The sequence below is a fragment of the Lepidochelys kempii genome, chromosome 6, assembly GCF_965140265.1.
Source record: "Lepidochelys kempii isolate rLepKem1 chromosome 6, rLepKem1.hap2, whole genome shotgun sequence".
NCBI classification, from domain to species: domain Eukaryota; kingdom Metazoa; phylum Chordata; order Testudines; family Cheloniidae; genus Lepidochelys; species Lepidochelys kempii.
In genome coordinates, this window is record NC_133261.1 from 121,447,375 (window position 1) to 121,469,929 (window position 22,555).

The window sequence follows — 22,555 nt, forward strand, 5'->3', positions numbered from 1 at the left end:
CCCATTCCATACCCCTAATAATTTTTGTTGCTCTTTTCTGAACCTTTTCCAATTCCAATATATCTTTTTTTGAGATGGGGCAACCACATCTGCACGCAGTAGTCAAGATGTGGGTGTACCATGGATTTATATAGAGGCAATATGATATTTTCTGTCTTATTATCTATTCCTTTCTTAATAATTCCCAACATTGTTTGCTTTTTTGACTGCCACTGCACACTGAGTGTATGTTTTCAGAGAACTAGCCACAATGACTCCAAGATCTCTTTTTTGAGTCGTAACAACTAATTTAGACCTCATCATTTTATATGTATAGTTTGGATTATGTTTTCCAATGTGCATTACTTTCCATTTATCAACACTGAATTTCATCTGCCATTTTGTTGCCCAGTCACCCAGTTCTGAGAGATACTTTTGTAACTCTTTGCAGTCCGCCTGGGACTTAACTATTTTGAGTAGTTTTGTATCATCTGCAAATTTTGCCACCTCACTGTTTACCCCCTTTTCCAGATCATTTATGAATATACTGAATAGGACTGGGCCCAGTACAGACCCCTGATAGACACCACTATTCACCTCTCTCCATTCTGAGAACTGACCATTTATTCCTACCGTGTTTCCTATCTTTTAACCAGTTACTGATCCATGAGAATACCACCCCTCTTATCCCATGACCACTTACTTTGCTTAAAAGCCTTTACTGAGGGAATCTGTCAAAGGCTTTCTGAAAATCTAAATTCACTATATCCACTGGATCCCTTTGTCCACATGTTTGTTGACCCCCTCAAAGAATTCTAATAGATTAGTGAGGCATGATTTCCCTTTACAAAAACCGTGTTGACTCTTCCCCAACAAATTTATGTTCATCTACGTGTCTGACAATTTTGTTCTTTACTATAGTTTCAACCAGTTTGACTGGTACCGAAGTGAGGCTTACCGGCCTGTAACTGCCAGGATCACCTCTGGAGCCCTTTTTAAAAATTAGCGTCACATTAGCTATCCTCCAGTCATTTGGTACAGAAGCTGATTAAAATTATAGGTTACAGACTACAGTTAGTAGTTCTGCAATTTCACATTTGAGTTCCTTCAGAACTCTTGGGTGAATATCATCTGGTCCTGGTGACTTTTATTACTGTTTAGTTTATCAATTTGTTCCAAAACCTCTAATGACACCTCAATCTGGTACAGTTCCTCAGATTTGTCACCTAAAAAGAATGGCTCAGGTTTGGGAATCTCCCCCACATCCTCAGGGGTGAAGACAAATGCAAAAAATTCATTTTGTTTCTCAGAAATAGTCTTATCGTCCTTGAGTGCTCCTTTAGCATCTCGATCATCCAGTTGTTACCCAGGGTTCTTTTAACCCAAAGCTCTTGGTAACGTTTACTCTGTGTGAGGCGGTGTCAGGAAATAAATCAGGGGAGACACGGCCGTCTGACCGATAGATGGCTGGCACAGATACGACAACACAAGAGCACTTTCACTTAAAGCTAAACTTTACTTAGTCTCAAGCACTTACACACGTCTGCAGCAGGTTAGTAAAACACCTTCAACCCTCAATAATTACTGAAGCTGAGCGTGGCTTTCGGGTGGCACCATAACAGGCTTCTACAGGCCAGGTTTCCATCTGTCGGTGGGGACCAAGATGCATCCAGAGGGAGCGTCTCTGAAGAGCCTCTCCTGAGAAGTCCAATTACCTCAAACTTTTCCCCCTTATCTATACATTAGTAATACAATGACATATCCCTTAAAGAAAACTTGCTAAGCAAGCAGGGTTAAAAGGTCAAACATCTTATGATCGTCAATTAGCCAGAGATTTTTTTTTTTTCAGAGTGTCCATGCCTTTGGGTCCTGACAAACATTCCTGGGGGTACGTATAAACAGACTTCTTGTTTTTCTAAAATACATGCATCAGCAATTTCAACACTCTTAGCAGAAAGGGAGCGGGGTCAAGCTGTCCTGTCTGTGGCACCCAAGACCCCCTCCCCCCCGTCTTGGTTACGCTGAGGCCTCTGCATGACCAATTTACGACCTGCTGACTTGGCTACTTTTAGCAATAAGCAAGAATGGTTCAGTATGGCCTGCTAACTTGACTACTGTTAGCAACAAGTGATAGTGGTTTAGGCACTTTACTGGTTTGCCAAAATCTCCCCAAAAACAGTGGCCCCACTGGTTGTTTACCAGGCTTACTGCTTCTGATATTCTTAAACAATTTTGCTGTTACTTTTTGGCTAGCTGTTCTTCAAATTATTTTTTGGCCTTCCTAATTATATTTTTACACTTCAGTTGCCAGAGTTTATGCGCCTTTCTATTTTCCTCACTAGGATTTAACTTCCACTTTTTAAAGGATGCCTTTTTGCCTCTCACTTCTTCTTTTACTTTGTTGTTTAGCCACGGTGGTACTTGTTTGGTTCTCTTACTAGGTTTTTTCAATTTGGGGTATACATTTAAGTTGAGCCTCCATTATGGTGTATTTTAAAAGTTTCCATGCAGCTTGCACGGGTTTCACTTTTGGCACTGTAATTTCTGTTTAATTGCCTCATTTTTGTGTAGTCCCCCTTCTGAAAATAAATGCTACAGTGTTGGGTGGCTGTGGTGTTTTTCCCGCAACAGGGGAATTATATTATGGTGTGATTATATTGTTTTGACAAATAAAATATGCAGAATTTTAAAATATTGTGTGGATAATTTTTTATATTTTGGCACAGAATTCCCCCAGGAGTAATGTAGCGAACCTGCAGACAGTTCAACTGAACTGCAGGCTACTGAATGGGAGCCAGTATTTTCTCCTCAAAGCCCATGTGCCACAGATGTTTTCTTTGTTTCATTACTACCCCGAACACCTTGACAAATTCTGGTGCAAGGGTCAGTCTGTTTCTCCCAAACTGTCTGCTTTTTTCCCATTTCATCTCTTATGCAAGCTACCATAAAACCACCTTTTCTCTTACTATTTTTTTAATTTGTATTCTGATAGTAACTAGGAGGCCTGATGAGGGCCCCACTGTGCTAGACATTATATACAGAACAAAGAGAAAGTGCCTAACCTGGTGAGTTTACACTCTAAGGCCATGTCTGCACCATCAAGTTTTGTTGACAAAAGTGAATCTGACACCCAAAAGTCAACATAATAAAAATCGGAATCATATGTTCACACTTGCTCCCTCTGTCGACAGAGTGCATCCATAGTGGGGGCACTATCATTGACAGTGTGAGCAATGCACTGTGGGTACCTATCCCACAATCCAGCTCGACACCTTCTGTTGCTAGGTGTTGTGAGAAAGTGGAGTGGATTGCGGCACATCCTGGGACTGGGCTCAATGTCCCATGATGCATTGCTTGCTGTTCCAGCACTCCATGGGTTTCCAGCTTTCTTTTGCAGCATTTTTGCAATGGACCTTCGTTGCTGTGCAACCCGGCATCTTTGTGAGAAGGGATGGATCCCGCATTACTCTCCTATGTTCTATTAACTGTCATGAAGATATCGCGGATGGCAGTGCAGTTAATCGTGAAGTTCCTTATTGAAGACGACTTGCAGGTGCCCGACATTCTGTGTGATATGGATAAGAGCAACTTTAGATTACTTTTGGCATTAACAGAACAGGTGTGTAGGGTAGACCATTGCTTTTGGGCTTGGGAAACAAGCACTGAATGGTGGGATTGTATCGTCATGCAGGTGTGGGATGAAGAGCAGTGGCTACAGAACTTTCGGATGCAGAAAGCCACCTTCCTGGAACTGTTGTGTGCAGAGCTCACTGCCCCAGCACTAAGGGCAGCTCTCATTCTGGTGTCCTTGTGCTGATTGGTAGAGAAGCATGTGGCAATCGCTGTGTGAAAGCTGGCGACTCCAGATTGCTACCGGTTGATTGCTAATCAATTTGGAGTTGGGAAGTAGACTGTTGGGGCTGCGTTAATCCAAGTGTGCAGGGCAATTAATCACATCCTGCTACGAAGGACTGTGAGTCTGGGAAATATGCATGAAATAGTGGACGGCTTTGCAGAAATGGGTTTCCCGAAATGTGGAGGGGTGATAGATGGCACACACATTCCAATTTTGGCACCAGACCATCTTGCGATAGAGTACATCAATAGGAAGGGGTACTTCTCCATGGTGTTGCAGGTACTTGTGGATCACCGTGGGCGTTTCACTGACATCAATGCGGGATGGTCCAGGAGGATGCATGACGCATACATCTTCAGCAACACTGGACTGTATAGAAAGCTACAACCAAGGACTTTCTTTCCAAACCAGAAGCTTACAGTGGGGATGTTGAAATGCCCATAGTGATCCTGGGAGACCCGGTGTACTCCTTACAGTCGTGGCTCATGAAACCTTACATGGGAAACCTGGACAGCAATAAGGAGTGGTTCAACAACAGGCTGAGAAGGTGCTGGATGACAGTGGAATGTGCCTTTGGCAGATTAAAGGCGTGTTGGCGATGCCTTTATGGCAGTTTAGACCTTAATGAGGATAATATTCCCATGGTCATAGCCGCATGCTGTATGTTGCATAAGCTCTGTGAAGCTAAGGATGAAAGGTTCGCTCAGGGCTGGTGTGCTGAGGCAGACCAGTTGGCGGATCAAAATCAGCAGCCAGATACCAGAGCTATCAGAGGTGCCCCGAGGGGGGCAATTTGAATCAGGGAGGCTTTGAGGCAACACTTTGAAAATGAGAACAAATAATGTATATGTCTGCGATTGGTGCTTCAATGTTACATTACATGTAATTTTCCTAGGAAGCAATGGGGACATTTGGGGCCTTATATTCCAGTAAGCAAATGATTAAAATGCCTGTGCATGTATTGGTAGTGCTTGCAATCTCAATTTGTAGAGAACAAATACAGATCAGTTACCATTTGAAAACTTTGCTTTTATTGCACAGTAAATAGCACACACAAACAGACAAAGACAGTTGGTGGGAAAGGAGGAACCAAGGAAGGACAGACATTCACAGATATGTGTAGATCCATCTATCATTGTGTAAGTTGTCTGAGGGGGTAGAGTGAATGGGAAACCGAGAAGTCCCGGTGCAAAAGGAATGTGCGGACAGAATTGGTGGGGGGGCATGGGAAAGAGTTCTGAATGTGCTGCAGGGGAGGGCGAGCACGGATCTGCTCAGTCTGCAGCATTCTTAAGGACTTTAGCATCTGTGTTTCCTCCTCCATTACTTTAATCATCCGCTCAGTTGCATCCTTAAACTCCTGATTCTCTTTTATGTCCTGCCATTTGGCCACCCAGCACTCCTTGCGTTCCCTTTTTTCTGCATTGGAGCACTGCAGTACCTCCCAGAACATGTCTTCTTTGCTGCATTGTGGGTACTTTCTTATCTGGCTCAGATGCTCAGCTGGGGTGCCTGGGGTGTTCCTGAAGGCCACATCTGGTGAAGCACATGGGACAATGCACAGAAGCAGGATTGTTTAAATTCACACACAGCACTGAAATTTCAATTAAATAAACGTTTTGCAACATTGCTATCACCCTCACTGACCCTAGCCAGGCAAACATCTCTGTGAACACCAAAAGCATGGTGAGTGTTTGGGGGCGGGGGGAAGAAGGGCATGCCTCATGGGGAAAAGAGCATACTCTCTTTGCAAGGGTTGTGGTGCAGCATGCTAGGAAAAAATTTCTAAAATTCTCCCACACTTTTCCACAGGCGGGGATCATTCTAGCAGATATCTCACTGCTATGGGTAAACAGGGAAACGAGGGTACGTCTACTCCATGCTTGTGGCTTCCACCCTGTTCCCTATGCTGCTCACATGTTGCAGCTTTGTTCCCTGCACAAGTGATTGCCGAATGGCACAGGAAAGTTTCCTACAATGGGGAAAGGAACAAAGCTGCTTTGCCATAGAACCTTTGGCAGAGGATTGCAGAGTACCACCAGGAAACTTTCCTGGAGATCTCTCTGGAGGATTCCCATGAGATCTTGGCTTGCATCAACACCCTGTTCTGCTGTACCGATTAGCTACACAGCGAAATGTGCAGCTCACAGAAACATAGCCAGCCTTCCACATTTCTATACCCTGAACCCAACTCTGCACTACACAAACCACAGCCACTTACCAGGCATCTCCTCTCCTGTTTCATGCTCACCTGAGACAACTGCTGAGACTGGCTAGACACCTCTGGAGTGGAGAACAGCTCCTGGCTGCCTGCCGCACCGGGTGACCCCACAGGGAGCTGCACATTGTCATCTAATGCCACCTCTTCCTCAATAACTTTGTCCTCCGGATTAGGTCCTCTTTCCACTACCTCCTGGTCCGCTGAAGTATCCACTGGGCTCTTGGCAGTGGAGGTGGGGTCGCCACTGAGGATAGTGTCCAACTCCTTATAGAACTGGCAGGTTTTAGGTGAAGCATCAGATTGACGGTTTGCTTCCCTCGCCTTATGGTACGCCTACCTCAGCTCCTTTATCTTCGCTCTGCACTGCAGCATGTCCCGATCATAGCCCTTTTCACACAAGCTTTGAGAAATGTGCCCATAGGTATCCCTATTCTTTTGGCTCAAATGCAGCTGTGACTACACAGCCTCTTCTCCCCATATACTGATCAGATCCAACAGCTCAACAATGGTCCAAGCGGGAGAGCACTTGGTGTGATAACCCGCCATGGTTACCTGGGAAGATGCGATAAGACCTCTCCATGCAGAGCCAGAAGGAAATGGAATTTCAAAAATTTCCAGGACTTCTAAGGGGGAGGGGTGGATGGTTGTTTACCTGGCTGCAGAACAGTGGAGTTCAAACTGCTGACTAGAGCGGTCAGCATGGGCCTTGTGGAACACGTACTGGAGGCCAATTAAAGTGATGAACTCAAGCATGGTGTCTACACTGGCACATTGTTGAGAAAAATTTAGAGGAAAAAGACGTATGTCTCTCGTTGGGGTGGTTGTATTTTGTCACCAAAACCGGACATTTTCCCCAACAAAAGTCACATTGCAGTGTGCACGCATTCACTGTTTGGTTGACGAAAGGCAGTTTTTGTTGACAAAGTTTGGTAGTGTAGACAAGGCATAAATATAAGATGAGAGAGAACAGGTGGCTACAACAAAAGTTGTGGGAAGGTAAGAATGAGATGATTATGATATGAAAAGTGTGGTAATCTTCCTTCAAATCCATTCCAAGACCCACTTATACTGTGATGTCCACAAGAAATTAGCCCACTAATAATGATTAGCTCAATGGCCAAGTGAGGATAGTGGCTATTTACACAAAGAGTAAAAAATATTGACGTATATTCCTCTGTTTTCCCCTTTTGACCCAAGTGGTTAGCCAATTTTTGGAGCCCAGTGGGTTGTTTTGATTAGGAGTAGAAACTGATGTTGGAATCAGATATTTCTTTGGCCAGGTGCAATCCTATTTATTTATGAAGAGTGTACAAAGTCCTGTTTCCCTGAGCACCACAGGAATCAAACAGGAAATAATTTATTTGCTCACAATTCTAAACTTCTTTCAACCAGTACTCAGTGCAAAAAGCTCTCTAACCTTATTCTCAGGGCCATGATCCCAGTGGATGTTCTGATTCCTTGGCTTTCTGCTCCTGGTCTTTCTACTTCTTTGGTGTTTTTCCTGATTCTTTCTTTCCCACAGACACAGGTACCTCCACCAAACAATATCCAGTGACACCCCTCCTCCCCTATGTGCCTTGCATGTACTTCTGTTTTGGGTGATGACCTGCATCTGTGTTTTGACAGGAGGCTGCTATTGTTTCAGCTTTCTGGTTCCACCCTGCAGTTTAATTTTGTCCTACATTTACTCCAAACGAAGGGTGGCTGTTACACTCACCAGATCTGGAAATGGAGGCACAGAAAGATTAAAGCTAGAATTTTCAAATTTGTGCATATAAGATAAGGCATCTAAATCCATATTCAGGCATCTATATAAAAGTGATTTGATTTCTAGAAGTTCTGGAGTCAATTGAATCTGTGGTGCTCAGCACTCCTGGACTTGGGAGCTTAACATTAGGCATCTGAGTCTGAAAATTTTGATCTATGTGACTTGTTGAAGGTAGGGACTCAGTGTCATTGATGAAATTAGTCCCTTGCTTAGTCCACACTGTCTCTCATTCTGTTGAGGTGCCCCTCATCATCATATGTCACAATGGCTGCTCAGCAGAAAAGCTGGCCCAGGGAGCTTGTGATGGCAGTGCTGTTATCAGTGGTAGTCCAGAAGGAACTGCTCCTTATCGCTGCCAACCAAGCTGGGTTCTTCCCCAGCATCAAGGGACACATGGTTGTGTTTTTCCTAGATCCTTTAAAGGCCAGCCTCAGGTGTCTGTAATAGGACTGTGAATAACCTGTGATCTTCAGGAAAACATATTGCCAACTTGCTAACCCTAGTGATCAGTGTGCAGTTGCAAGGCTATTTTACTTTTTAAAAGACAAAAAAATGGAAGCTGGTATGCTCCTTTACACTTCCAGGTGTAAAACAGAAGCAGGGGCAAGGAGGAGAGGGAAGGCAGCCCCATGCTTTGTGGGCTTACAAAGGCTGTTTCTGTTTATGGAACAAGTAAACAATATCAATCAATTCCCCCTTCTCCCACAATAGAAATGACCCATTCCACTTACCACTATGGCAAGCCTTCAAGGCAGAGGAAAGTTAACACCAGGGACAGGGCTAGCGTTTACTGATCCTAGTTCTAATCCTGTAGCATGCGACTGACCTCTCACCCACTATTTATCAGCCGGCTCAGCCTCCAGGTGGTTGGCAGGACAACTTGCTGGCCAGAAGCTGAGCCCGGCAGCAGCGTGTGAGAATTCCGAGGCTGGGGTTACTGTGGAAAGGCCTCAGAGGAGAGTTACGGGGGGGGGGGGGGGGGTGCAGATACTGAAATTAAAATAAGGTGAGGGACTAGGTCGTGAGCAAGGGAAGGGAGGAGGGGAGAGGAGGAGTCAAGGGGGAGGTGGGGAAGCTTCGGAGTGGGGGAGGGGAGTCAGTGGGGAGCAGGGGTCGGGGGGGGGCAGAGGGGAGCTGCCCCCCTCCCTACAGACTCCCCCCACGGCAGCTCCCGCGGGGCGGGGAGAGGGGGTCAGTGGGGAGCTCCCGCGGGGGGCGGGGAGAGTGGAGGACACAACCAGGGCTCCGGGTCTCTGGGACGCTTCAGAGGCGCTGCCCCAGCTCCCCGCCTCTTGAGGCTGGGGTGGGGCCTACCCCGCCGCGACGTGCGCGGGCAGCGGGCCCCGTCCCAGCGCCTGTCCCCGGCTGCCCCCGCAGGCCAGCAGCGGCCACTCCCCGGCGGGGGGCGGGCTCTGCGCCGCGGCGGGCCTGGAGCAGGGCGGGGAGAATGGGGGCGCTCGCCCAGGCTGCGGCTGCCCTTGGCCCTTCATAAATCCCCAGGGCTGAGCGGGCCCCGCCAGTGCGCTCCGGCCATGGAGTGGGCCGCGCTCCTCCTCCTCCTGCTGCCGCCAGTGGCGCTCTGCGCGCTGCTCTGCGCGCTGGGCCGCTGGCTGCTGGGCCTGGACGGCGACCTCACCCTGCTGTGGGCGGAGTGGCGGGGCAAGAGGCCAGGTAACCCCCCGGTAGCGCCGTGCCCCGGGCCGCGCCAGGGGGCCGAGCCCTGGCCCATCCAGAGCTGGGCGCAAGAGCCTGGCGGGGGTAGCGCCAGCCTGTGCCTCAGTGGGGCTTTTGTGCCCCGGGGACGCTCATTTTAATCCGATTTAGCTAAAAAGGGGTGGATTCATTAAACGACGTTAAACCCCCTTGGTGGACCCCAGTATTCACCATTCACGTGGCTGGATTCAACGAAACGGAGTCGCTGCCTCTTTGATGGTGAAGAGAGTGTTCACACCGGAGTTTAATGCAGTTTAACTAATCCACGTTGGATACACACGTTATAGTTAATTTGGCTTGTTTTCCTAAGTGCCCCAGTGTAGACAAGCTCTGGGGTAGACTCAAGGGAGTGTGGGGGGATGGGGGGTAAGGCTATGGGAAGAATGCTGGGATCGTTGCAGGGCTGTGGTCATGGTGTAGAAGCCAGAGGAGGAGGAGGGGGTCCTGGTGTAATGGTGGTGAGGAAAAGCTGTGGAGTAAGAGTGGGATAGTCACAGGAAAGTGTAGGTAGGGGTGGGATATTTAGGAGTCTCTCCCACATCCCTATTTATACTACCTTTTGAAAGAAACTGAAGGCTGGCGATAACCTGCCTCTGACCAGATAATGCTGATGTTTGTGCCCTGCACAGCTGTGGAAAAAACGGGGAAGAGGTCTTTTGAAAACATTTCTATATTCCTTATTAGTGCCGACCAACTGCTAGATGCTTCACAAATGTGCAGGGAATTAAAAAAGTCACACTCCTACCTTTTGAAAAAGGCCAGCTATTTAAACATTTTGACATTAGGGCAGAAAAGTTAATCAGCAAGACTTGTCCATCTCCCTAGTGTCTGAGTTCTCATCGGTGGACACGTGAAGATCTAATGGAGATAGTTATGGAAACTTCTGTAAGAGGTTTCAGTCTAGTTTTCAGTCTGTTTTAAATACATGCCCACCAATACAGGGCTAATAATTCTCTTTCTAGATTTATTCTAGTATGATGTCTAATTTGTTCATGTTGTTACTTTTATAGCATCACAAGCTTGCTAGGTATTCTACAGAACAAATAAGAGACTGCACTATTTAGAAAGAACAGAATGAATAAGGGTAACAAATAAAATGAGGGGATGGGGGTGAGATAGGACAAGGATTGCAACAGTTTACAAGAAAGTGTTACTGTTCCTCTGTCTCCTCCTGCTCCTGAATTTGCAAGCTGCTTAGGCCTTCTGTAAGTTTTCTTCTCTGTGTATCAGGCTAGCTTCCCCTCTTCAAATCCCTCTTCAGAGCTGACTGTCTTACTTTATCAATTAAATTCAGCCCAGGCGCTCAGTTTCCACTCTCATAAAAACTGTTAATTAAAAAGCCAATAAGGAAATTAAGCACACAACATGAACAGATTGTGTGTTTTCAAGCTCTCTGTATAATGTCCTCCCAAGAGTTTTCCCTTTCCCTTTCTTTATTGCCTTTCAGCACATCCTGATATCAGAAGGATTTCACAACCTGTGCCTTTTGATTTTAAGTTCAATAGGGTAGATAACAAGTATCTTACACTGTACAGATGCCATGTGCATCAATGTTAAAAAGTTCAATGTTAAATAACAGTTATAACTATTTGATGGATCTTTCTAACATAGTTCTCTTGGTTTTACATTTTGTTTTAGTGCTGTCAGGTTGTTTTATAGCTGTTCATCAGTCCCTCTCCCACTTATATATATTTTGGTCCTGTTTTGGTTCCCATATTTTATAGTAGCTACATGTAACCTGTTTTCAGGTGCAGATGCAGCCAACATATTCTCAGTTCTTTGATTGGACATAGGCCAGCAAAACTGGCCTTGTAGAAAGCAATGTTGAGTCTACAAAAATGGATGCCTTGTGGCTTGTTTATTATTGGTAAGGCTCACAAGATATTGGGCATTGTATAAACATAAAGGAGGCATGGTCCCTGACTCAAAGAGCTGACAACCTATGGCTTGATACTGCAGGCTGCTTTGTGTGGTCAAACCCTATGCCTATGGGCAGTGATGAGCTGCCAAAATCTTAACAACAGGTTCCCTCCTCACCCTATGAGGGGGTTGTTGCCCACCCCCACCCCCCGGGACTCCTGCCCCATGCAATCCCCCTGCATTCCTTGACGCCCCCCCCCAGGACCCCTGCGCCATCCACCCCCCTCCCCAGTCCCCTGACTGCCCCCAGAACCGGGCAGGAGGGTCTTGTGGGCCATTGTAGTGGGTGCCCACCCCACCCCTAAGAGCTAGAGGCACCTGCCGGGGGGTGAGGTGGGGAGTCCCGGTGGTGTTTACCTGGGGCAGCTCCCAGGAAGCATCTGGCAGGTCTCTCTGGCTCCTAGGGGCGGCGGAGCAGCCGCTCCCCTACTGATCACATCAAAAGTGGCGCCTCAGGCACCGACTCCCTGGGTGCTCGGGGGCTGGAGCACCCACGGGGAAAATTTGGTGGGTGCAGAGCACCCACCGGCAGCTCCCCGTCCCGCCCCAGCTCACCTCCGCTCCGCCCCCTCCCCTGAACCCACCACCCCGCTCTGCTTCTCCGTGCTGCCCCCCTGCCCACCCTCCCGGCTTCCCGCGAATCAGCTGTTAGGCGGGAAGCCTGGGAGGACTGAGAAGCAGGCCACAGCTTCCCACTCAGGCCGAGGGTGGCAGAGGTGAGCTGGGGCGGGGAGTGGTTCCCCTGCGCGCCCCTCCCCCCCCCCCCGGGTTACCTGCTGCGGCGTGGGCAGCCCTCCTCATGCACCCCCCCACCCCAGCTCACCTCCACCTCCCTGGGCCTGAGCGGGAAGCCGCTGCCTGCTTCTCAGCCTGCCCTGGCTTCCCACGCGAACAGCTGATTCGGGGTGGCGCGTTCAGGGGAGGAGGCGGAGGCAGAGCGGAGGTGAGCTGGGGGTGGGGCGGGGAGCTGCTGGTGGGTGCTCTGCACAGGGCTGGAGCACCCGTGGAGTCGGCGCCTAAGGTGCCACTTTTGGCTGGTTAAATTTAGGAGCCCTCTTAGAACCGGTTGTCCCTCGTGGAACAATCGGTTCTAAAAGGGCTTCTAAATTTAACAACTGGTTCTAGTGAACCGGTGAGAACCGGCTCCAGCTCACCACTGCCTATGGGGCTCCACATGGACAGAGGGTCCAGCTGCTCCAAGTGGTTTGTAGGATTGGGGCCAAAGAATAAGGGTACAAGATGCAAATAGAAAGGTCAAAATGATGATCTGGCCATAGACATACAGGCAGCTTTGTGGAATCTGCTCATGACTTCAGTTTCACTGAGACTACTATTAAAATCCTGCTTTGAGGCTAAAGGGAGGCTCTATTTAAGCACTGCCAAGAAATCTATTTATGACTTCTTGAGGTCCCTTCCTCCTATTCTACTCAGTGCAGCATTCTGAAAGTTGATTATAACATCTTAACTAGAACACTGGCCAAAAGATTAGCACCTGTAATATAAAGAGGAAGGTGGTCTTATGGTTAAGACCCTGGACTGGAAATTATAAGACCAGGGCATTTCTTCCCAGTTCTGCAACAGACTGAGTGATTACTTTGGGTGTTCTAGTAAGAATGAGTTCTTAACTGTGAGCCTTTGAAAATCAGGTTTTGCTCAAGTGCAGTATATTATGTGTAACTCTTTCACTAAGGCGATAATGGTTTTCAGCCTGGGGTCTGCAGACCCCTAGTGGTCCACAGACTATGCCTAAGATTGCCAAAGGGATCTGCATATCCATTTGAATTTTTTTTTTCTCATTTGCAAACCCCTAAAAAGGTTGAAAACCACTGGTGTATAGCTAAGGAAGGCTGATGAAGTGAGCTGTAGCTCACGAAAGCTCATGCTCAAATAAATTGGTTAGTCTCTAAGGTGCCACAAGTCCTCCTTTTCTTTGTGCTTAAGCTGTAGACTGAAACATTAAGGGTATGTTTACGCTGCATTTAAACATGCTGCAATAGTTTAAAAGAAAACAAAAACAGTGACATTGAATGTCAGAGCCTGGGTCAGCTGACTTAGGCTTGGGCTCTGGAGCTAAAAATAGCGGTGTAGACACTGGGGTGGAAGCCCAGATCCCACATTTGGGGAAGATCTCAGAGCCTGGGCTTCAGCCTAAGTGTCTACCCTTCAATTTTGTAGCCCTGCAGCTTCATTCCCTTGAGCCCAAGTCTTCTGCGGGCTAACTGTGGTTATGCTGCAGGTCTCTTGTTGCAGTTTAGACATACCTAGTATGTGCAGTTCGGCAGAGGCAAGATCTCCATAGGATTCCTTGGCTTGATTCCTTCGCTCAAACCTCTTGTGGTGCCAGAGGATTAAAGGAGGACTCCAGCATGCCTTTTAAGATGTGTGTGGGAGCCGTTCTCTGAAGCATGTTAGGAAGTGCATCGCTCCTTAAAAGTTTGAAAGGAGGCCTGCCTCCTGTGGAATTCCCTACTGTGTATAGGACAGGCTGTTCCAAAGGTGTTGAGCCAAATAGCTGCAAGTTGTGAAATGTAAACATGCTTTTGCTCAGCAATCAGAGCTTCAGATTGTCTCTCCCTGCATAGGTTTTTATGGTGATGGTTGGCTGATAGTCTCTGGATGCCTTGCAAAAAGGACCAAGGCAAGCCCGGGTCCAACCAGCTGACGTTCTTCCGCCTCCCTAAGTGGTTGCTAGGTAGTGTGTATGTGTGTGTACATATGCACACATGTGCCTCTCTTTACCCACTTCAGTCTCTTTAGTGGTTGGTTGCAGATATTGGGGGAAGGCTAGGCTAAAGAGATAAGTCTTGCACACCTTTTAGAAGACAGTGAGGTTTGTGGTCATTCATACCTCTTCCAGAAGTGTGTTCCATAGACTTGTGCCAGGTGATGGGAAAGTGTTATCCCTGCTTTCAGGAGTTTGACCCTTGAGAGTGACTGTTTCACTCCTGGGAAGTGTAACTCGGAGGATTGAGACACCTCCCTCAGTGAGAGATGGTCATTTGAGGTCCTTCAAGTTACCTACAATGATAATCTCTATTTTCAGAGTAGCAGCTGTGTTAGTCTGTATCCGTAACAAGAAAAGGAGGACTTGTGGCACCTTAGAGACTAACAAATTTATTAGAGCATAAGCTTTCGTGAGGCATGCATCCGATGAAGTGAGCTGTAGCTCACGAAAGCTTATGTTCTAATAAATTTGTTAGTCTTTATGGTGCCACAAGTACTCGTTTTCTTTTTGCGAATACAGACTAACACAGCTGCTACTCTGAAAGCTATTGACAGATCTTTTTCAAACATGAGAATAACAATGGTGTCTTTAGACCATAAATAAGATCAACGTTCCATGCTAAAGGTTTTCTGAACTGCTAAACTCTCACATTTCGGACAAATTATTTCCATTCCACTTGCATATTGCGGGTCAAATTGTCAGCTGTTGTTAATGAAGTAAACACTAGTTGAGTATTTGTCTCGGTGTTAGAAAAACAAAAGGAAAACTTTAGCATATGCTAGATTGATAGAGCCCAAAAATCTGTCAGTGAATGAAAGCAGAGTGATATAAAGTTGCACATTCTTATCTTTTTAATATTCAGTATATGAAGCTACAAATAGGTAGGACCCTACCAGATTCACAGTTGGTTATGGTCAATTTCACAGCTAGGGGATTTGAAAATTGGTAAATTTCATGTTTTCAGATGTTTAAATCTGAAACTTCAGGGTGTTGTAACTGTGGGGGTCCCACCGAATCCAAAAGGGGATTGTGTGTGTGTGGGGGGGGAAGAGGGGTTGAAAACTTGTTGGGGTTGGGGGGTGTGCGTTTATTGGAATTGCCACCCTCACTTCTGTGCTGTCTTCAGAGGTGGACTCCAAAGGCAGCAACTGTGGAGCTTCCTGCAGCCTCAGAAGGTTCATTGGGGGGGTCTGATCTCCCCTGTGCTGCTGGGAGTTCCCCAGCCCGGGTCCCCTAGCTGCTAGCCCTTGCCAGTTGGGGAGGGACAAGACTTGCTCCTCCTCTGCATGGCTGCTCTTGGGTACCTCTCCCAGCTGCGGATAGCTCCGCATGCCCCCCACCTCACTTCTTGAACTCATCGCTCTGCAGCCGCAGGGGAAGGGGTCACTGTACAGCGTGTGTCCCCCCCCCTTCCAGATGCAATCATTAACTTGTATCAATAAAATAAAGGTCATGTGAACTTGACAGGATTTATTGATTGACACTTTACAGCAGCATGTCACACCAAGACCTCAACTCATTGATTGTTAGATATGGTCATTGGGGAGGTTTTGTAGTGTAGTGATCTCAATTGATTGCCTACCCGAAGTCACCTGGATTACTGTAAAATGAGTGTCCAAAGTAAATCAAAAATAATTACTATAGCAGATCGTGTGAAAGAATTTGGAAGCCAAATTCTACATGCCGATGGTGACAAACTATTTTGTACAAGCTGCAATGTTTCATTGGATCACACGTTGGGCAACAGTTCAGCACCTCTTAAACTCGGAAACCCATAAAAGACTGCTGCAGATAGTGCACTGCTGGTAAACGAAAAGTTTAAAAAAAAAATCAAACAATTTCTTCTTTTTTAGAAGATGGCAGAGTGCTCTGATACCCGTCAAAAAGGCTCAAAAGTTTCAACAACCTGAAGCAGGGTTCCTAAAAGCAGTGCGTATTTCTGACCCTGCAAAAATGCACCTGTAGAAGGTGGATTTAACCTTGCTTACTGTAATTCTTGACTTTGATAAGAATTGTAGGCTGGAGATGCCTGCTTACAAAAATACTGCAAAAGAAGTGGACTGTAATTTGCCTGTGCTACAGTTTTGGAACTTAGTGGAAGGCTGAATCCCCCATCTTGGAAGGCTAGTTCAGCGCTGTCTGACAAATCCAACAAACTCTGTGGATGCAGAGACAGCCTTGTCTAACCACGGAAAGGTGTTTTCAGCACAGAGACAGGGAATGAGGGAAAGACAATTGCTGGATGCTCCATGTTGACATTCAATTAATGATGAGCTTTGAAACCAGAACAGCCTGTGGGCCCCTCCCCCCCCCCCCACAGTTGTTTTTGTTAACTTAAGACTGTGGTTCTGAAGTTTGAGGTTACCAATTGAGATCACTACCCTACAAAACCATTTCAGATGCCGTATCTACCAATCGGAGAGTTGAGCCCTGAGTGTGATTTGCTGCTGTAAAGTGTCAATCAAAAAATTCTGTGAAGTGACTCATCTATCTATCTGTCTTTTTTTTTTAAATAAGCTAATAATTGCATCTGGAATCAGGGGCAGTTCCCTGTACAATGTTCTCTCTCCAGGCAGCTGCAAAGGGAGGGGGACAGGAAGTGAGTGGGGAGGAGGGGTGTGGAGAGATACCTAAGAACAGCCCTGCAGGGAAAGAGCAAGTCCTGTTCTGCCTGGACTACCAGCACTCCCAGCAGCACAGGGAAGATCAGACCCAACTCCACAAGCCGCCTTCAGCTGCAAGAACCTCTGGGGCTGCTGCCCAGTCCCAGAGCATCCTACAGCAGAGGGAGGCACCCAGAGGTGGGACTCAGCAGCTGTGTGGGGTATGGACAAGTCCTGTCCCTCCCCAGTCCAACTGGAACTAGGAGCCCCCTGGCTGGGGCACTCCTAGCACCAGGGGAAGATGGGATTTCACAGGGAAGGGGTTATTTCACGGTCCGTGACACATTTTTCACTGCAGTGAAATTGGTAGGGCCATACAAATACAGGTGGAAGTCAGCTATAACAGGGTTTAAAAGAAAAGGAGGACTTGTGGCACCTTAGAGACTAACCAATTTAAAAGAACTGGATAAATTCATTGAGGCTAACTCCATTAATGGCTATTAGCCAGGATGGGTAAGGAATGGTGTCCCTAGCCTCTGTTTGTCAGAGGGTGGAGATGAATGACAGGAGAGAGATCACTGATCATTACCTGTTAGATTCACTCCCTTTGGGGCACCTGGCATTGGCCACTGTCAGTAGACAGGATACTGGGCTGGATGGACCTTTGGTCTGAACCAGTATGGCCGTTCTTATGTTCAGTTCCAAAGTGTCTTTCCATGTGTGTGTTCCATCTATGTGATGGAAGCATGCCTATCATCACCATCATAAACATCTGTTAGTTATCTGCTGCCTGTGTTACCCAGGATTTTCAGAACCCAAAGCAGTGGTAATTTAACTGTTTTACTTCAGGCGGTGTCAGGAATAAATCAGTGGAAACACAGTGCTTCTGGCTGATTGAAATATTGATACAAGTAAGTGTGCTCTTTACTCCTGAGGGTATTCTATGCCTAAAAATTCTGTGCACAATATATTAAAATTCTGCAAGTTTTATTTGTCAATAAATAAATGCAGAGGCTCCAGCATGACGGTGGGGAGCACAGGCCACTGGCTGCACAAAGGTGGGAGATCACTCTGCAGCCCTCCCAGCCCCGGGACACAGACTTAGCGGTGAGGCTGCATCTGATCCTGATGCAGCACAAGGCCTGGGCCTGCCCCAGAAACACCATGGAGCCCTGCCTCTCTGCGTCAGGCACACCAGGTTTGGGGCAGGCAGGCTCAACCAGGTAGGATCCAAGTGTGGAGGGGCTCAGTGTGGAGGGATTCAGGTGTGGGGTGAGAGGATTCTGTGTGGGACAATCTGGGTGCAGGCAGCTCAGTGGGGAGGTCTAGGTGTGGGGATCTGGATGCACAGAGGCTTGTTTTGTGGGGGGGGGTGTTCAAAGTGCAGGGGAAATTGGACTGTGCAGGTGCAATTGGACTATGCAGGGGCTTCCAGGTGAAGGTGGTTGGGGCTCTGCAGAGGGGTCTTGGTGGTGGGGAAGTGGGGTTTGGTGAGGTGGGGGGCTGGGTATAGCTGGTTGGGGGTGTGGATGTGGGGGCTCAGGGTGGTGGTCTGGGTGCAGGGGTGGGGGTCGGGAGGCAGGGGTTCTGGGTGCAGGGGGGCTCCAGATGCAGGGGTTGAGGTTCAGTGGAGTGGGGTTTGGGTATGGAGGGGTAGGGGGGTTCTGGATGTACTGGGTGAGGCTTGGCAGGGGTGTCTGGGTATGGGTGGTCCAGATGTACAGGGGTTGGGATGGGTGAGCAGATCCCTGTACAGTGACCCCTCCCCCCACAGCTGAGGAGCAATGTGGGGAGGAAGCAGGGGAGGATGTAGTGCTTCCTGCAGCTGGGGGAGGTTTCTGGGCGTGGGTCTGAGTCTGACACAGCCCCAGTCACTTCTTGCAGGGGAAGAGGAAGTCCCATCCTCTCCTGCCTCCAGCCCAGCTGGGACTAGCAGCTGATCCTGGCTCAGGGTAGGAGCCACAGGCTGGGGTGTCCCCAGCCCCACGGTGACACCCCAGCTGGCTGCTCCGGGTACCTGAAACAATGTACCTGCACAGCTAGGGAGTGGTGCATGACTGCTCTTGCAGCTTCCCTTTGCTTCCCTGTCAGTAATCTTTTTCTGTGGGAAAGCGAAGAAGTCTGCAGGGGACATGAATTTTGTACATGCACAGTGGTGCAAAATTCTCCCAGGAGTAGCCCTTATCTGAAACTACTATGTATTCGATTTAAGCACACACAGACAGAAACAATAGGTTTAGAACACCCCAAATTACATAGAATCTGTGAGATGTTATCGAATAATTAGCAGCAGGTCAGCGATAGCCGGTCACTTTCCTGCCACGGAGTATGGTGTCAAAAAGTCTCTCAGGATAGCTTCAGAGAACTACTCCAAAGCACACTCTATTATCTAGTCTTTTTATAACTAGCTTTTACAAAATACAGAGCTCATACTGGGTCATCACCACTCCTAACTCCACTAAACTACTTACCAACAAAACAGCCTAAGATTGTTAGGAGTATGTCTACACTGCACTTACATCCGTAAAACTTTTGTTGGTCAAGTGCATAAAAAACCCTCCTCCCTGACTGACAAAAGTTTTACTGATGAAGAGTGCTGGTGTGGATGGTGCTTTGTCAGTGGGAGACGCTCTCTTGCCGACAAAGCTACCGCCCCCTTGTTGGGGGTGGTTTTATTTTGTTGGCACAAAGAGCAGCTAAACTGTGGTCCTTACAACAGCTCTGCTGTAAGGGCACAGCTCTGCCACTGTAAGGAGTGCAGTGTAGACATAGCCTTAGTCATAAGCTGCTATATCAAAGGTGCCCAAACTCAAGATCTTCAACCACTTACTTTTTTTTGTCTCAATTTGTTGACTCTCTTCTCCGCTCCTCTCTTTCTGATTAGAAGAAACTGCAAGCCTGCAGCCAACATTTGACCTTGCCTCCAGAAGCCCTGCTTATTCAAATGAACCCTTACCTATATGGTGTTCTGTTTTATTAATTCATGGTGGCTGAATGCACACAGTATGATTGCAATTAGCTTGATCAAATTCTGGGGTAACTTTACCACCAATTACAGGGCAACACCTGTGTCATGCTGCCCTATCAGTTATGTTCTTACGGCAAGAAAATGAAATTGTTTAGATGTATTTGCTATTTGTAGAATGACCTTTTTCGGACACGTGTCTAAAAATACTGAACATCACGACTTTATCAATTAAGCAAACATTTATCAAGTTATGTTTAAAAACAAACAAACGCAACCAAAACCAAACCTGGACCAAAGATCAGAGGATACAAGTGATAGAAAAACACAAGATAAGCCTGCCAACTCAAACATGGTTAAAACTGTGCTCATAGATTTCCACCTCCTGTCCCAGGACAAAATGTATTGAACTTTGTCCATAACATGTGTGTGCTATACAACACAAATATAATGGAGATCATCTATGTAAGGGAGGAATAAGAAGAGGTCTCAGACTTTCTTAATATCTCTTTGAGTGTAGTCCTCAGTTTCACTAAAGCTTACTTAAAAGGATCTCCAATTTCTCAGAATTAGACCATACTTTAGCGGATATAGCAATATTCTGAGGATGCAATCGAAGCCAAGCAGTTAGGGTCAAACAACTTTCTGTGCTATAAATGTGACAAGGAGAGCAAGAGCAGTATATCCTTTGGGTGCGTCTCGTCTATTGAAACAAACTAGGAGAGTTTTCCCCAAACCTGAGGAAAAGATAATTATAACTGAGTAGAACTTCTTATAATGCATCAAAGGTATCCTCTTTGACTTAAGCAGAATGCAAATGTGGGAAAGGAGCATTGATGACTACTGCCTTAGCTAAGGATCTCTCAAAGTAAAGTGGAATCACTGAGCCTTGTTGTAAGTCTTCATGGGAATATTATCCCAGTGGATTAGAAACTGACAGCCTTCTAAGTGGAAGCTATGGTCAATTGTCTTAGCACAGCAGTTCGGTGCTTTTGTAGCAATAAGTGCTTTCTAAACTAAATTTTGATCACATTTGAAATCTATAACTGAAACTTATTTAAAATCACCTTCTGGTGGTCACTGTGCTTCTAAAAAGATATGACCGTGGCGTGTAGGGACTCTCAGAGGAATCACAAGTCCGTGTCAATTCTGCTTTATTACCAACTAAACAGACACTTTTTAAACAGCTCATGCTCTGTGGTGTTTTTGGGAGGAGGGATGTGTACTGTACGAAGGGGCTAACATCTGGGCTTAATGTAAAAAGGTCTCTAGATTCTGCCACCCATTCTCATGCTGAGTAATCGCTTCTCTCACTTAATAGCATGGATTGCAATAGTTGCAGATGAAGGTACTACTCAGTCTGGGTACATCTACATAGCCACTGGGAAGTATGATTTCCATCTTAAATAGATAGACGCATGCTAATTCTGCTTGAGCTAGTGCCTAAAAACGGCAGTTTGCCCACCGTTTCTCAGGCTAGCTGCCGAAGCAAAGTCCTGCCCGATCCCCTAGGTCTGCACTTGCTCAGTCTCAGCTGCAGCAGCATAGGCAACGGGTACAGTGCTATTTTTAGGCACTAGCTCCATCAGAACTAGGGCATATACTTCTACTTGAGCTGGGAATCCTGCTTCCCCACGGCTATGTAGATATACCCTCTGAGTAAGGGTTGCAGAATCTGGCCCAAGTGGTGCTGCTGCTTGTAATAAACACAGATTGCAATCTGAGGGGTATACACAACGCATGTAAGATTTAACTGGGAATTGGTTCTGCTTCGAGCAGGGGGTTGGACTAGATGACCTTCTGGGGTCCCTTCCAACCCTGATATTCTATGATTCTATGGGGAAGGCAGGTTAATAGCTGTAAAACAGTTAATATAAAGTTCCAGGGTATACATTACATCTGGAGTCAGGCTGTAAGTTCTATCATTAGCAGATGAGGGGAGTTTGTCTCAGACTGTAGACCAGGGATCGGCAACCTTTGGTACGCGGCCCATCAGAGAAATCCACTGATGGGCCGAGACGGTTTGTTTACCTGCAGCGTCTGCAGGTTTGGCTGATTGTGGCTCCCACTGGCTGCGGTTTGCCGTTCTCGGCCAATGGGAGCTGTGGGAAGCAGCGTGGGCCAAGGGATGTGCTGGCCACCACTTCCCACATCCCCCATTGGCCTGGAACAGCAAACCGCGGCCAGTGGGAGCTGCAATCAGCTGAACCTGTGGACGCTGCAGGTAAACAAACTGTCCCAGCCCACCAGCGGATTTCCCTGACAGTCCGTGTGCCAAAGGTTGCCAGTCCCTGTTGTAGGCATTTGTTTGTCACCCACGTATGTAGCTGAATGCTTGATAGCTCTGGTTCTAGAGCAGGGGTGGGCAAACTTTTTGGCCCGAGGGCCAAATCAGGGTGCGAAACTGTATGGAGGGCTGGGTAGGGAAGGCTTTGCCCCCCAAACAGCCTGGCCCCTGCCCCCATCCGACCCCTCCACTTCCTGCCCCCTCCCGGGACCCCTGCCCCTAACTGCCTCCCTCCCCCCCTCGCCCCAAACCTCTGCCCTATCCAACCGCCCCCTTACCATGCTGCTCAGAGCAGCATGTCTGGCAGCTGGGCCACCCGGCTGGAGCCAGACACACTGCTGCACTGCCCTGCATGAGCGCATAGCCCCGCCGCTCAGAGCACTGCCCGTGCGGCGTGGCTGCGGGGGAGGGGGAACAGCAGGGGAGGGGCCGGGGGCTAGCCTCCCAGGCCAGGAGCTCAGGGGCCAGGTAGGACAGTCCCGCGGGCCACCTCTGTTCTAGAGAATGAAAATGGATTG

General features: G+C 47.5%; 1 protein-coding gene and 1 long non-coding RNA gene across 2 annotated transcripts in view; one reads left to right on the forward strand and one right to left on the reverse strand.

The window, feature by feature from the left end:
- Positions 1-4,914: 4,914 nt before the first annotated feature.
- On the reverse strand, positions 4,915-8,788 carry LOC140913929 (uncharacterized). The gene is made up of 3 exons (XR_012159698.1): positions 8,556-8,788; positions 6,087-7,778; positions 4,915-5,371 (listed from the first exon to the last, which is right to left on the reverse strand). It is a non-coding gene; the product is annotated as an uncharacterized lncRNA (long non-coding RNA).
- A 402-nt stretch (positions 8,789-9,190) lies between these two features.
- Positions 9,191-22,555, forward strand: part of DHRS7 (dehydrogenase/reductase 7) — a 35,541-nt gene continuing 22,176 nt past the window's right edge. Inside the window, exon 1 of the mRNA XM_073349950.1 lies at positions 9,191-9,495. Coding sequence (XP_073206051.1) covers positions 9,357-9,495 — 139 coding nt within the window. The 5' untranslated portion in view covers positions 9,191-9,356. The remainder of the gene's footprint in view (positions 9,496-22,555) is intronic.